At 35.1% G+C, this 16,377-nt stretch overlaps 1 protein-coding gene across 1 annotated transcript; it reads left to right on the top strand.

Moving 5' to 3' along the window:
- Positions 1–8,268: 8,268 nt before the first annotated feature.
- On the top strand, positions 8,269–16,268 carry LOC21385574 (aconitate hydratase, cytoplasmic). The gene is given in 21 exon segments (XM_024168341.1): positions 8,269–8,861; positions 9,358–9,462; positions 9,553–9,713; positions 9,837–9,929; positions 10,355–10,540; positions 10,739–10,900; positions 11,057–11,201; positions 11,296–11,438; positions 11,533–11,589; positions 11,759–11,779; positions 11,782–11,849; positions 11,956–12,031; positions 12,787–12,972; positions 13,139–13,206; positions 13,288–13,406; positions 13,546–13,667; positions 13,855–13,953; positions 14,035–14,514; positions 14,990–15,088; positions 15,503–15,745; positions 15,918–16,268. Coding segments are annotated over 21 exon segments (2,997 nt in total). The 5' UTR covers positions 8,269–8,566; the 3' UTR covers positions 15,987–16,268.
- The last annotated feature ends 109 nt before the right edge of the window (positions 16,269–16,377 follow it).

Below are 16,377 nucleotides of genomic sequence, written 5' to 3'. Positions count from 1 at the left end.
ACTAGCCCACGTACCAACTCGGTCAAAGTGGCTATTTGGGCTTGCATCTACATCAGATCCGGCCGTGGTGCGTCGGGAGGTGGGACTCCATTTCTGTCTGGGCGTAAATCTCCTTCCATCCCGCTACTCTTTGGGCGGATGGATGTTTGTAACTATACTTTCGGGGGTCGAACGCTTTCGATCCCCAGTGGAGTCGCCAATTGTTGACGGTTGGATTTCGTCTCTTTTAAAAATTTTATTATGTTCTTTGTTGACGGTTGGATTTCGTCAACAATAAACTCGCCGGATTACCTTGGGGTTACCCTTTAGATTACCGGCTTATGGGTTTAGTGAAAGTGTGGATTCTAGTTTGATTTAAGTATTTTTGTATTTGAATGAGCTGTATATAGATGAACAAGAAGGATTTTATAGTGGTTCACCCTATAAAATTAGAGCTACATCCACTGTATATATTATATTTCTTTTGTGGAGATCATAGTTTACAATGAATGCTATCTCTTTCTCTCTCGTTCTTTTTCCTTTGGAATTTTCTGGCCCCCTTCCCTATTGGGGTCCTTCTTCTTTTATACTCGGGCTTCCTTCACTGGGTGGGTTTCCTTCGTAGGTAGGAACACTCAAGTGCTCGCCCTCTCTAGGCCCAGATATAGCCCACTAATTAGTACTGTTCACTCAACCAATTAGTCTTCTATTACGGCTATGTGACTCTCCGTAATGCTTTTCTGTCCCCTGGGGGGCGGTTTGTAAACTTACAATTAATGCTGTCAGACTTCTCTTATCTTTGCATGTAACCTATCATGTCGAAAAGGGACGTTCCCCTCGTCGTCAGTGGTTGTTTAACCTTTCTCGCCCCTTCTAGTGATCTCTTCTGCAATCGAGGGATCTTGTCGTGTCAACCCAGGCGGAATCAACCGTCGACGCCTCATGGGGTCGTCGCCCTAATCATGGACTTCATCTTCGGGCTCTATAGCTGATCTTGAGGGAAACGAAGCGTCGAGGGTTGAGTGCTCGGCGGAAAGTAAGTATAGTCACGTGTCGTGGCGCCGTTGGTCCAGGTGTCCATCACATTTTCCCACACAACAAGTCTTAAGACACCAAAAATATGTTTTTCAAATCTCTGAGGTGTCGTTTTAATATCATCGTATATTACTACCTTAAAGCAGACAAATCATCGTCAAATTTTATCCCTTTTTGTCCCTTTTTCTTTTATGAGTTTTCCGACACTAATGGGTCTTCAACCAAAAGCCATGCCAATATTGTATATAGTCGCTTATTGTCATTTGATTTCAATTGTTCAACTGATCTTCTTTAAATTTTCTAAGTTTTGTGTTGTTATTGTAGGCATGTTTGAAATTGCTATTAGCTCTCCTCACCGTATGAAATGTGTCAAACAGTTGTGTCAACTAAAAAACAAAACTTGTCTCCTTTCTTACTCTTTCATTTTATGTTCAATAACAAATAACATATTTTGCATCCAAAATAAAGAAAAGACTCATGAAAAGAAATCCAAGATGTGTAACATCTATTATATCTGCAACTGGCGGTTGACTTCATTCTCACATTTCACTAAACGATAAATAATCTAAATGATAGTTGTAGTTACCGCGATCCTAACCCAACAAATCCAACATCTTCAACAGTATTAGGCTTTTTATGGGAGTACTTGGAGATTTAATTTCTCATTATCATTTTAAGTATACGAATATATCATATTTAACTCTTCACAATGAAGAACATAAATTCATGTTGACCCATCATTAATACTGTAAATGATAAAATCTACAATTAGATAAATCAATGATCAATAGCCGAGTTAGGAGTCGTCGATTGGTGAAATTGATTCGCTGTAAGAACGAGAACGTTAATAAATGTGAAAGTAAATGAAAGTAGTAAAAAAACACAAGAATTTATAGTAATTCTCCTAAAAATGCAGGGTACGTCTATTGTAGGGCTCCAACGGTTTCACTATGACTGTTGAAAGTGTTACAATGAGTCGTTTTAAGAAGAACAGAATGACAGAGAAATATATGCTGGAAAATACAATAAATAATAGAAAAGTCTTATGGAAATGAGCGTGAGAGATTTTGTGTTGTGTAAGCATGCCAAACTATGTCCAAATGCCTTGTATTTGATGAGGCTCCACGAGTTGTTTTCTGATTCTCTGTGTGATATGGCATTCATTTCGTGATATTCCATTTTCTGTTTGGGCGATGCACAACTTTCCTTAAATGGTTCGGTCCATAATCGACCGATCAATCATGGTTTCTTGCCCATTTTGAGTTGATCCGACCTCTTGTTGCCTGATTGCTGGATATATAGTTTCCTTATGTGGAAGACAATCAATTTCGTCCAATGAGAGGGTATCTTGCTGCCTGAGTTAACCGTTGACCTTTCTCCTCATTAATTCTTCTACTTGGAGCAGTTGATTTCTTTCCTTTTTTGGCTGATTCTATTGCAAAATGTTGTATAAGGAGTTTCTTAAGGATATTCTCTCGTGAGTTGATGCCCAAGGTTGTTCGTCGACTTGTGGGATCGACTGGTGGAGTTGATCAGTTTACCAGTCGATTCTGCCTACTCGGAGAGTTGAGGTGACTCGTTTAGTGACCTTTCGAAGCCCGAGTTGCTACATGTACGGTGAGAGATGAGGTACGAAATCTGATCTCAATAAATATGAAACGGGCCCTATTCAAAATCGAGCCTCAAAATAGGTTACCAAACCATTTTTCAAGCAATATGGGTACGTTCATTTCATAACTCAAGTTATAACTCGAGTTATGACTTAAATTGTGTATGTGCAAAAAAAACATTGTAGCAAAAAAGTTAAATTTAAATTTTATGAAAGAAAATAATGTAGTAATAAAATTTGAGTTATGACTTGAGTTGTGAAATGAACATGACCACAGTACTCTGCATATTAACATACATGACTATTATACACTATCACACCACTTTCCAACTCAACATAATTAGATAATGAAAGGATAAGCATTTATCCTATCACTGATAGGGGCAGCTCAAGATTAGGACTTCTTTATTTTCATTTTTTGAGTTAAGGTTAAGTAAAGGTGTATTTGAGTATGGTTTGAGTTGAGACTCTAATTTGAGTTTGTGTTTGAATGTGCACATTTTGAGTCATGGTTTAAATTGAAAATCTATTTTAGTTTGTATTTGGGTCAGTCAAAACTTGAATTTATATTTGTATAGTATTTTATTAAAAAGTCAATGGTGATGAAAAATTTTAATAGGATATATGGATGGAGTTTTATTCGTCTCTTCATTATGAATGTATAGAAAAAAATAATCTCAATCGGAATTAAAACAAAGAAGTTATGACGTTTTTAAGAATAGAAAAAATACTTTTTATTAACTTGAGTTTGAGTTTAGCATTTTGAGTTGAAAGAGAAACTTTAACTCAGATTCTAGTCTCTCAAGTTAAAATTCAAGTTCAAACTCAAATTTTATAAAAGAACGTGAACTTAAATAAAATTGTAACTGAATTTAAACTTTTTTTGAGTTTAGATGCAAATGACAAGCCCTAAGTAAAAATTTTCAGGGGACCTTTTCAAAAATTAAAATAATATAAATATCTTTAACTTTTATTAAAAGTCAATTAAAATATTTAGAAGAATTCAATTAGGTCAATTGAACATATTACACTAACAACAAACAAAAATAATTATTGTAAAAATCAAGTCTAATTAATAATGGATAAGAAATAAGCATTTTGATATTAAAAGAGATGAAAAACAAAAAGAGTTATTTGATTTTAAAAACAATTTTGGGGCTGACAATAATCCTCATTTAACGTTTGATGTCTCCAAAAAAGAATAGGTTTAAATACATATTTAGAGGATTTATTACTTATAAATCTGCAAAAAGAAAAATGATTTTTCTTAAATTTGTAATCTATAATGCCAAGAAATTAGGCTATTTTCGGGGACGTTTGGTTGAAGGATTCAAACCATGATTTGAATAATGGTTTGTTACAGTATTTTCTCTCACAAAAAATACATATAAATTAAAAATAATTTTAATCACATAATTTTAATCCATGAACCAAACGTCTTCTCCATTTCAACATTCTAGAAGTGGGCCTTAATTAAGGCCTAAGGGGCTTTGGATCCCTCCTCTGCCCTTGAAGCGTCTTTCACTTCCACCGTACCGTCCAACACAACAAGTCATTGCTGAAACGAACATTAAGAATCGCCAGTGTTCGCTGAACCTGATCTCGTCGATCTGCTCCCTCCTTAAAAACCACGGCAAGCCCAAATTTATTCCGCCGTTGACGCCGTTATGCCTCCATTGTTCACTTCATCATGAGCGTCGTGAGAGAAAGAAAGAGAGAATAGTTGTGGAGAAGGTGAAACAGTTGAAGATGATGATGAGCGCATCTTGGAATTTTAAAATGTTTTAAAAGCAATATGTTATTTACTTCATTTTTAAAAAGAAGTGCTATTTAGTGCAATTAATGTTAAATAACTGACCTTTAGAACAATCTTTTTTTTTGTAAACTTAAAAATAACCAAGAATTGATGATTCTTTAATTAGTCTATATAAATTACTTATCTGTCAATTCCATTTTAATGGGTGTGGCCAAATCATAGCAAGGGAGGTTACGCACAAGTATGAGCCACCACTGCTGCTGATCTTAATTTAAAAAAAAAAAAATTGCAGCTCATCTCAAATAACCTGTTCAAGTAACATGACCTGTTTGCACAGACATGCGTTGTTGGAGATCAAGCAAGTTTAGTAGTGCTGTAAATTTTTAAAAAATTATTATTAATTGTGTTAAAAAAATAATTGTTATAAAAAACAGTTCAGCATTTGATAAATTGTAATTATATAAATATTGATTATAGAAATATTATAAGTACTGTGAAAATTTTATTAATTATATTTTAAGATGATTTTTACACAATTTAAAAGTTAAAGTTGTATTTAAACTGTTTTTAATTTTGACCGGAAATTTTTATAAATTTTTTTAAGAATTATTTTTTATAATTTTTATCAAACATAAATTTCAATTGACTAAAAAATTAATTTTTAACTTTAAAAATCACTAGACCTACCCTTAATATATTGACACCGTTTTGCTAGAATAGACGCTGCTGGCTTGTGGCTTATACTCTATTGTAGCCCTTTACGTCGTCTTCCCCCTAACAATTGAGACTCATTAATAATCGCAATAATTACACCCGTCCAATTGTGCGTTATTGCTAGCGTAAATAGTAGCGGTATTGTAGAAATTTTCATAAAAAGGATGATGTTTTTTTTCTTTCAAAAGAAGACTATTACACCATGTCACGCATTTCATCACATAAGCCAACTTCTGACTACGTCAATATATATATAGATATATATATATATATTTTACTTTGACGATGCAATAAAATAAAAAAAACTATTCATAAAGAAACAAAAAAAAAAAAAAACGCTTGATGTTATATGTTTTTCAGTCGACTACATACTCATACTCTTAACATTGATGATCAATTATTGATATCGATATTTAAAAAATAATAGATAGAAAGTGTATCAAATTGAAATATCGCAGGCTAAGAAACCTAAAATCTTCAAACAAATATACATATTTTTGCAACTTTAATAGGAGCGGTATTCACAAAATAATAATGGGAGTGGGACATACCTTTGCTAACAATCCCTAGTCGTTTTATCATATTAAAAAGGGGAAAAAAAAACAGTATTGTCACAATCGTCAAAGGTGTTCATATAATAAATACGCTTAATTTCGTTCATTTCACCGATTTAAATTTTTAATTATGATTTTGTAACAGTTAAAAAACAATCACATCTAAATTTTTTGTTATATTTTTTACTATAGTTAAAAACTCTTAGATAAAGTTATATTTCAACTCAAATTAAAAATTCGAATCGATCAACTCAGCGAGACATTATTATTCATTGTTAAAAAAAGTTGACTTTTTAAAAAAAAATAAAAATATCTTTTTAGTGATCTTTGTATTTTAATTAAACTGTTCTATTGGCTCTGTTTTTTTTTTTTTTTTTTTTTTTTTGAACTAACCTATAATGGCTTTTCGTTCATACCACAGAGAAAAAGGTGTTTGCCTCCAAATGAGCTCTGTTTAAAACAGCTATTCCGAATTTTTGGCAAGTGGGGACCGCCGGACCGGGGTGTGTGTTTTTCTTCTTTGCGAATAAATATCTTTATTTTGTTTTTATTTTTATTTTTATTTTTTTTATAGTTAAGGTTTTTGTTTTTTTATTTATTTATATCTTATATTAAGAGTTAAAAAGTGAATACTTAAACATATTTGTTTACCATGAGATTTTCATATGACGGTTTTTATTAACATTTTACACCAGTGAAATAAAAATGCATATTTTATCATAAATACAACCGAAAAGTAAATCGTAGTGAAAGAGAATTTTGTTTTTCTGAGTAAATCCGGACCTTATTTATTCAACAAAAATATAAATAAATTATTCTTTCGACATTTTTTTTTAAATTATACCCCCAAAAATTAATGAAGTAATATAAAGACAAAAGTTGGGCAAAAAGAGGGAATCGTAAACGTTGACGGGCCCACATCAAGTGGCCCGGCTGGGCATGTTCTTTTAATGGGATTATGGATTGGGAATGGCAAATCGTCATAGCTCCTGCAGTAAATTGTCCACCGAACGGAACCATAAATTTAAATTGTAAACATATTTTGAGCTTTGTTTTGTCAAAAGCTTCATTTATATATCCTGTAATACACCCATCGTTTCACTGATTTAAGTTTAAAATTTAAATTTTATTACAGTAAAAAGCTCTCATAAATAATCACATTTAATTTTTTTATTAAGTAAAAAATTATTATATAAAATCACATTTCAACTCGAATTCTAAATTCGAATCAGCGAAACGAACGAGGCCGTAGCAACTCGAATCATCCATCGGATTTCCGCCACTTGTAGCAGTGCACATCGTCACTATGCACCGGATTTTGTTCAACTATTCAAAGGAAGAAGGAAGCAGAAATACGTGCCACTCGGACCGCGCCGCTTGCGAAACTTCCAAAACTTGCCGACCAGTTATCTCCTACACGCAGGTTTATGAGCTTTACAATGCAACTCCTTGACGATGTATTTCCGCCACTTGTAGCAGTGCACATCGTCACTGTGACATTTTAAACAGAGTTTGGACCTTTATGATGAAGATAGTTGTAAAAAAGGCCCCTTCTGTTGCTCTAAGCATAAAAATTATAATAATCACGTTCAATGTCGGCCTCGTTCATTTTATAAATTTGAGTTTTTAATTTGAGTTGAGATGTGATATTTTTTAAAAACTTTTTGCTGTAGCAGAAAAAGTTAAATGTGATATTTTTTAGAGATTTTTACTGTAAAAATTTAAAACTGAAAACTCGAATCGGTAAATGAACGATGCTGTAATTATCACGCGTCCCTTTATATGAAAATCCATCAATAATTTTTTTTATTAATTAGTAAATTCACTCCGCTCATTTTCAACATATTTTCATTTGCTTCATGAATATATGGATTATGGAATTTCTAAAGCCAACACCCTATCTTTTCAATGGGTTTGAACCAAATTTTTTTTTAATGTTAATTTTCTTTCCTCTATTTTTTCTTTTTGTATTTTCTCATTCTATTTTTCGTTAATCATTATTTTGTGAAGTTTTCATTACTTTTTTATTGGTATTTTGTTTTTCTCTTTCTATTTATTATCTGTTTAAATCACAACTTAAATGTATAAATGCTAATTCGAACCATAAATTTAAACCACTTTTCAAAACTTTATACTTTTAATAAAAAAGTTCAAAACACATGATTCGAACCTGCGATTCACAATCGAACTCTAAATATTTTCATCATAATAAAAAGTTAAAAGAGTAGTAAAAGTTGTATTCTAGTTAAAAGAATAATATAAAATGATGTGAAATCCTATTATTCACAAGTTCCTTTCCAACGTATTGTTGTAGTTTTTTTTTTTGCCTTTTTATCACTTCATTTTGTTAAAATATTAGGAAACTAACGAATTGAATAAATAAATAAAAAGAAAAATTTTGTTTCAGCCTATAAAAAATATCTTACCATTGTGTTATGAACAATCAACTCCTATTAGAATATGTCAGGCGAAGATAGGTATGATAACTTTTTTTACACTCTCCTAATTCCTAAATTCTTTAATCAAATACATATATGATAATTAATTCTTTAAATAAATATAAAGGACATTAATTCGGGAGGATTTGCATCGGTAAAAACCCAACTTGGAGCCCCAACATCACACCGCAGAGGATCAAACCCCTCCAATTTTTCGGAGAAGACTCTCCTTTCCATTCCAGCCTCAGCTTCTAGAAAAAAAAAAAGAAGAAAAATCACGGCACGCAGCCCTAGACCCATTTCTTTTCTCCTCACAACTCACAACACCACACGCCCCCATTCTTATACATACACTTGCAGAAACAGTCATAAAACCGTTGCTCAGCTCCTCCATTACTCCTTTGTTTTCAATCTCAATCATCATCATCAAAATCCTTATCTCATTTCTGCCGTATTTTCATGTGAATGCGTGATCGTCGTCATGTATATAACGGCCTCCTATTCCTCTGCCTCTTCGCTCCTCAGAGCTTCTAGGGCTTCCAGACTCTTCTCCTCCTCCCTCTCCCGACCCTTCGCCCGCTCGCTTCCCAAGCCTTACTCGCCGTCCTCCTTCTCCTCCTCCTCCGTCGCCGCCTACCGATCCCTCTCCTCCGCGGTTCGCTCCGTCCCTCGCTGGAGCCACGGCGTCCACTGGAACTCCCCCTACACCCTCCGCTCTCAGATCAGGGCAGTCGCTCCTGTGATCCAACAGTTCCAACGCAAGATCGCTTCCATGGGTACGGAATCGCTTTTTCCTTAAATCTCGGAGATCGAGTTCCGCTGTAGTTGACCGGTCTTTTTTTTTTTTTTTTTGAGATTGGATATGGTGATGATTGGAGAATCTGTATTTCGCGTGTTCTGAGTTTTTCGCGTCCTTTTTTTATTTTGTCTAGATTAGACTGATGGTTGTATGCTTTGTTTGGTTGCTGAGAAAATGGTGGGAAAAATATTGGAAAATGTTTTTGTTTTGTTTTAATACGCTTTGGTGTTTTTAGATACGAATAACTGAAACGGAGATGAATTCTGGCGAAAAAGTTTCGTTCTTTTTTGTGTGCAGCTTTTCCGGAGATATATTAAAGGCTATAGCTGTAATTGAACGTTGATGATAGTGCTAAAATCATTTGAAAATATGATAAGATGATGTTGATTTCCTTATGATAAGCTGACGTTGCTTTCTTTCTCTTTGCTAAGATTTTTGAATACTAAAAGAAAAATGCCATTTTGCCGTTTCAGCTGCTGAAAATCCTTTCAAGGGAAACCTGACCAGTCTTCCAAAGCCTGGGGGCGGTGAATTCGGAAAGTTCTACAGTCTGCCTTCTTTGAATGACCCTAGGATCGGTAATAGTCGTTTAACTGTGAAATTGGAGTTCTAAATAGGTTTTTTTTCGTCATATGATTGATAACAGTTATTTAATATGCGGAAAACAGATAGATTGCCCTATTCTATTCGTATCCTTATTGAATCTGCTATTCGGAACTGTGACAATTTCCAAGTCAAGAAGGAAGATGTTGAGAAGATCATTGACTGGGAAAATACTGCACCTAAGCAAGTTGAAATTCCCTTTAAGCCTGCTCGTGTCCTCTTGCAGGTATCTAGACATTCAACATGCCCCTTTATTTTGCTATATTTTTCACAATTTTCCGTGCTCAGTTATTTCATTGAACAATATGCCTATTGTCTTCTTTTCCTAATGCTGCTCCTATTTCTCCAGGATTTTACTGGAGTACCAGCTGTGGTCGACCTTGCTTGTATGCGTGATGCCATGAACAAGCTTGGCAGTGATTCTAACAAGATCAACCCCTTGGTATTGGTTTTGTTTTATTATCTGCAGTCACATTCTATGTTAACCCTTTTTTTCTATACGTTAACTTGCACCTTGAGATTTTAATGTTATTTTGAGATTATTGATTTCAGATTTTAAAATTTCTTGAAAATCATCAAATGCATCGATATGTTGAACATTTCTTGAGTCTATTGTGTTACATCTTACTTTAGTATGATTATCATCATGAAAATTACTAGTATATTTGTTTACGGTCATTCTATTTCCACCATTTGTTTGTAATTTGTTGGGGCTGCCGCTGCCACACATGAAGTCATTATAATTGTTAAATTTTTGCAATAATCTGTATTGCAACATTCTTATGTTATCCTTCCTCGATCATTTTGACTAGCATATTTCTTCATATGTCTTACTCTATTGTTTCTCATATGATATTATATATTCAGGTTCCTGTTGATCTTGTTATTGATCATTCAGTGCAAGTTGATGTGGCAAGAACAGAAAATGCAGTACAAGCTAATATGGAGCTTGAGTTCCAAAGAAACAAGGAGAGATTTGCTTTTCTTAAGTGGGGCTCGAAGGCTTTCCATAATATGCTTGTTGTTCCACCTGGTTCTGGTATCGTGCATCAGGTAAATGAGCTTGGAAGCAGATCCATTGTCCGTTGATAGGAATCTAGCAAATGTCTACTTGTTTTTTCACCCTCTCCGTTTTCTATACTTGGATATTTTCTTTTTGCAGTTAAGTGAAACAAAATTAATTTTTTTGAACCTCTATAGGTGATTAATGTTTTATGGATTTGGACACAGACTTAACTTGTTTTATTTCAGGTTAACCTTGAATATCTTGGGCGTGTCGTCTTCAACACTGAGGGGCTGCTCTACCCAGATAGTGTGGTTGGAACTGACTCCCATACAACCATGATTGATGGGTTGGGAGTTGCTGGCTGGGGAGTTGGAGGTATTGAAGCAGAGGCTGCAATGCTTGGTCAGGTAATAAAGTGATAAAATATCATTTATGGAGTGTAATAGGTATTCAAATTCATAAAGCTAGTATATTCATGGTAATCTTTTTGCTCTTACTGCAAGGTCTCATTTTTGTGAAAAAAAAATTCTTTTGGTTTTAATTCTACGCGCTTTGATTGACAGCCCATGAGCATGGTGTTGCCGGGTGTTGTTGGCTTCAAGTTGTCTGGTAAATTGTGCAATGGAGTTACTGCTACTGACTTGGTTTTAACTGTAACACAAATGCTGAGGAAGCATGGAGTTGTTGGCAAATTTGTTGAATTTTATGGTAATTTAATCGCATGGGATTCATTGTGTAAATTTTTGTTGCTGTCCCCCTTGTTGACCGGATATAATGTTTTCATCATCATATTTTCTTGTAGGGGATGGTATGGGCGAACTATCATTAGCTGACAGAGCCACCATTGCCAATATGTCTCCTGAGTATGGTGCAACTATGGGGTTCTTCCCTGTGGATCACGTTACTTTACAGTATCTCAAATTGACTGGTAGAAGTGACGAAACTGTGAGTATTTTTACCATAGCATATTATACATGTTTCAATGCGATCTTTACTCTTCAATCAACAACAAAACATGATTTACTTTCAACTATTTTAGGTGGCAATGATTGAAGCTTACCTGAGGGCAAACAAGATGTTTGTTGACTATAGTGAGGTAATGGTGTGCGTGTGTTTTATTTTTATTTGTTTTTCCAGTTTTTGTTGACCACTTCATTGCATTTCTCGTTTTTGAAATTTGATGGAAATGTTCTTTTTATTTTCTTATTGTAATTATTATTCTGTTGCATGTCATGCCACTATTGACTAATATTACATATCTTTAGCCTCAACAAGAAAGTTTTTTTTAAGAGTGTACTCATCTTACCTGCAATTGGATCTTGCGGATGTCAAACCCTGTGTTTCAGGACCAAAGAGGTTTGTTGTTCTTTGCCTTACTGTGTTGCGTGATCCATATTTTGACAGTACTGCTTTCAAGTTTGGATTCTTCAATGCAAAATCCTCATTTTTGTATCCGTAACAGACCTCATGATCGTGTGGCTTTAAAGGAAATGAAAGTTGATTGGCATGCGTGTCTTGATAACAAGGTTGGGTTCAAGGTGAGTTGTAAAGTGTAAACCTTATGGTGCATTGAATATCTTCCAAGTGTTGCACTTTGCAGTTATTATGCATTGTATGTTAGTACAGTGTTAGAGCTTCTCCAATGCAATGCTATAATTGATGTGCCAATTGTAAATTTAGCATTTGAGTGAAAAAAAACACTCCAATTCAATGCTATTTGTTGTGCCAAATTTCCCATATGCTATACTTTGTGGCAAATTTCCCACCAAGTATAGAATATGGGAAATTTAGCATTTGATTGCTATTGGTTGAGATATTTACATTTTCATGTAATCATTGCAACTTTTGCATTTTCTCATTAGTTTAAAAATAAAAGTTTACTTTTACAAATTTCAAAGCTTAATAATTATGGGAAAAAAATAGATTTAGCATTTCAAATAGCATTATGCATTAGAGCAAAAATGAAAATAACACACCATATCATCCTTATTGATGCTAAATATACAATTGGTATTAGTATTTGTATTAGAGGTTTCCTATATGCAAAAAGATTAGCATTTGCATTAGAGATGGTCTTATAATCTTTGTCCTCCAGTCCCTAGTATCAGTTTATCTAGACTTGTGAATCTTATACAGATAGGCTGGGCTTAGGGAAGAATTCTCTAGATTGCCTTTTAAAGAGAACCTTGAAAGATGTTGAAGCGGATCTTATTTCTGTTTTTGTGGTTGTAATAATCTTTGCATCTCAATTAAAATGATGTCTTTTCTTCACTATATTTCTGACTCGTTGCAGGGATTTGCTGTACCAAAAGAAGCACAAGACAAAGTAGCCAAGTTTTCATTCCACGGACAACCAGCGGAACTTAAACATGGGAGCATTGTGATTGCTGCAATTACAAGTTGCACCAATACGTCAAACCCAAGTGTTATGCTTGGGGCTGCTCTTGTTGCTAAAAAGGCTTGTGAACTTGGTTTACAGGTAGGAATCAGTTATTACTTGTGCTATCAAAGCCCTTATTACTTGTTAACATTTGTCTCAGCGTCTATATTCACACTGTTAACTTGACGTTCTTTTAGCCTTAAAAGAGATTTTAAGCCTAGATCTCTCTAGATTTATCAAATGATGATTCATGAATGCCTACCAGGTTAAACCTTGGGTAAAAACAAGTCTTGCCCCAGGCTCTGGAGTTGTTACAAAATATTTACTGCAGAGGTAATTTTTATGTAGCAATAACCAACTTTTTTATTAACACAACGAAAAGAATGTCTTTTAAATTTAATTTGCTTGATGCAGCGGCCTGCAGAAATATTTGAATGAACAAGGCTTCAATATTGTTGGATATGGATGCACAACATGCATAGGAAATTCAGGGGAATTAGATGAATCAGTTGGCTCTGCTATCACGGAAAATGGTATTCTTCTAACTTTACTGATTGTTGAGTTTCTAAAATACTTATGTTACCTAATTTAGGCATAGTTTCTCCTTCACTGCCGAAATTCGTGTTTCAATTTATTATTTAACCCTTAAAAAAAAAAACTCTGTTTATGCAGACATTGTTGCGGCTGCTGTGCTGTCTGGGAATAGGAACTTTGAGGGTCGTGTTCATCCCTTGACAAGGGCCAACTACCTTGCCTCGCCTCCTTTAGTGGTGGCCTATGCCCTTGCTGGCTCGGTAGGGTATTTTGGCATTAGTTTTATTGGTTGTGGTCTCATATCATGATGTCTGTATATAAATAATAATCTACTTGGTAACTCCTAATTTTGATGAATTTTGGAGGAATATTTGGTGTAATAACCTACTTCACGGTTTTTAATTTTCCTTCATACACATAAACTAACTTGTGAAATTATTTCACCAGGTTGACATTGACTTTGAGAAGGAGCCAATTGGAAAAGGAAAGAATGGTAAGGATGTCTACTTCAAGGACATCTGGCCAACTACAGAAGAAATTGCAGAGGTAAGTGAAAATTTGCATTCATGGGATTTAAACTGTTTCTACCATGTATGACATAATGAACATGGATGGCATGCTTTTCAGGTTGTCCAAGCCAGTGTGTTGCCTGCTATGTTCAAAAGCACATATGAAGCTATTACAAAAGGCAACTCTATGTGGAACCAGCTGTCAGTTCCTGCTTCCACCCTCTACTCTTGGGACCCTAATTCAACCTACATTCATGAGCCCCCATACTTTAAAAATATGACAATGAATCCTCCCGGTGCCCATGGAGTGAAAGATGCCTACTGTCTGCTGAACTTTGGTGACAGTATTACAACAGATCATATTTCTCCAGCTGGAAGCATCCACAAGGACAGTCCTGCTGCGAAATATCTTCTTGAGCGTGGTGTGGATCGCAAAGACTTTAATTCTTATGGAAGTCGCCGTGGAAACGATGAGGTGATGGCAAGGGGAACCTTTGCCAATATCCGTCTTGTTAACAAGCTTTTGAACGGGGAAGTGGGTCCAAAAACAGTTCACATTCCAACAGGAGAGAAGCTTTATGTTTTTGATGCTGCAACGGTAGGTGACTTGTGTCTTCTTTTTCTAAACCAATTTTTCTTCAATGCTTTTGATTTATTTATTTCCCTTTCCAAAGTTTACATGGGGGACCTGGGGTTAATTTTATTTTTCTGCAATATAAATTGGTTTGCTCTTTTCTTTTCTTCGCGTGCATGCTAATGGAGATTTGATTTGCTGGATTATTTTTCTAGATTGTGAGTTTTTTACTTACCAATTAGAATAAAATCTCTTTCATGTGGATATCATCTTTTACCATGCATATTAGACGATTTTTCGTATATTATTTTGTAGCTGGGAATAATATATTGACATTTTCTTGTGAGAAAATCTTCTATATGCAAAAACATGATACATTCACAAGATCAGAAAACTTGAGTTTTTCTGCTTTATCTGTGCCTGTTGTCACAATGTCCTTTGATGCTGTAATGGTCTGTGGATATTCACTTTATGTTTCTTGATCCATTTTCTTTTTTAGAGATACAAATCTGCCGGGCATGATACCATTATATTGGCTGGAGCTGAGTACGGTAGTGGAAGTTCCAGGGATTGGGCTGCCAAGGGTCCAATGCTATTGGTGAGTTGTTTTAGTAGCCTCTAGAACAAGTCCATAAGTTTCCACATGGTTCTCCATCTTCTATCCTTGTTTTGCTTCCTTACGAGCAGTATTCATGTCTTGTTATCTGCTCATAGAGCTGCAAGTTACCGAGGTCTGCTACTATTGGCCCGGGCTCAATCCGGCCCTTAATATTTTGGGCTTAGGGCCCGGCTGGGCTGATCTTCTCTCATTTAGGGCTGGCCCGGCCCAAACATCATGTTTTCAAACATTTTTTTCAAAAAATACCTATAAAATTTTGGGCCGGGCCTAAACTTTTTTGGTCCTCTCTTTTAGGGCCGGCACAGCCCGAAATTCCCGGGGCCCAGGCCGGGTCGGGCGGCTCAAACTTACACCTCAATTGCTCACGTAACTTTGGTATGTGATATGTGACAGGGAGTCAAAGCCGTGATTACCAAGAGTTTTGAGAGAATCCATCGCAGTAATTTAGTAGGAATGGGTATCATTCCTCTTTGCTTCAAGGCTGGTGAGGATGCAGAGACTTTGGGATTGACTGGTCATGAACGTTATACCATTGACCTCCCAAGCAATATTAGTGACATAAGGCCTGGCCAAGACGTGACCGTCACAACCGACAACGGGAAATCCTTCACGTGTACAGTGCGCTTTGATACTGAGGTACTTCTTCCATTTATTTATTTACTTGTTTATTTTGTGATTTATGTTCTACAAAAGTGAGACATGTGTAAAGTTAGGCCTATGTTCTCCTTGTGTGGCCTTTTATTTGTTTTATCCCAATGTTTTCTTAATTGGGTTAGTGATTTATGATATAATTTAATTGCATTTGCAGGTGGAATTGGCTTACTTCAATCATGGAGGTATTCTTCCTTATGCTATTAGGAATCTAATTAAGCAGTGACGATATTGCTTTCTTGCTTGCTCCATCCAGTAATTTTTCCAATTATAGACTGTGATGAAGGAAATAAAGAGAGTTTGTAATAACAGGGAAAAGTAACACGCAACAAATAATCTTTTTATCTTTTGGCTTTTTCCATTCCACATTCTACACTGGAGTACAGGCATGTGTCTGTTAAGAGCATAAAAATTGTTTTGTTATTATAATTTGTTTTTTTTCCCTTTCTCCATCATTGCTTGTTCTCAAGCGTTTTAATATATATACGTTGGTCCCTATGGGGCAACATATGATTGTTGTATTAATTTAATGTAATCCCCCCCCTGTTTCTTCTTCTAACAAAGAAAACATTTGCCTGTTTCTTCTTCTAACAAAGAAAACGCAAATGTTATTCCCC

This window comes from Morus notabilis, unplaced genomic scaffold (assembly GCF_000414095.1).
Source record: "Morus notabilis unplaced genomic scaffold, ASM41409v2 Scaffold189, whole genome shotgun sequence".
NCBI lineage: Eukaryota > Viridiplantae > Streptophyta > Magnoliopsida > Rosales > Moraceae > Morus > Morus notabilis.
This window is presented reverse-complemented; position numbering and strand designations above follow the sequence as displayed.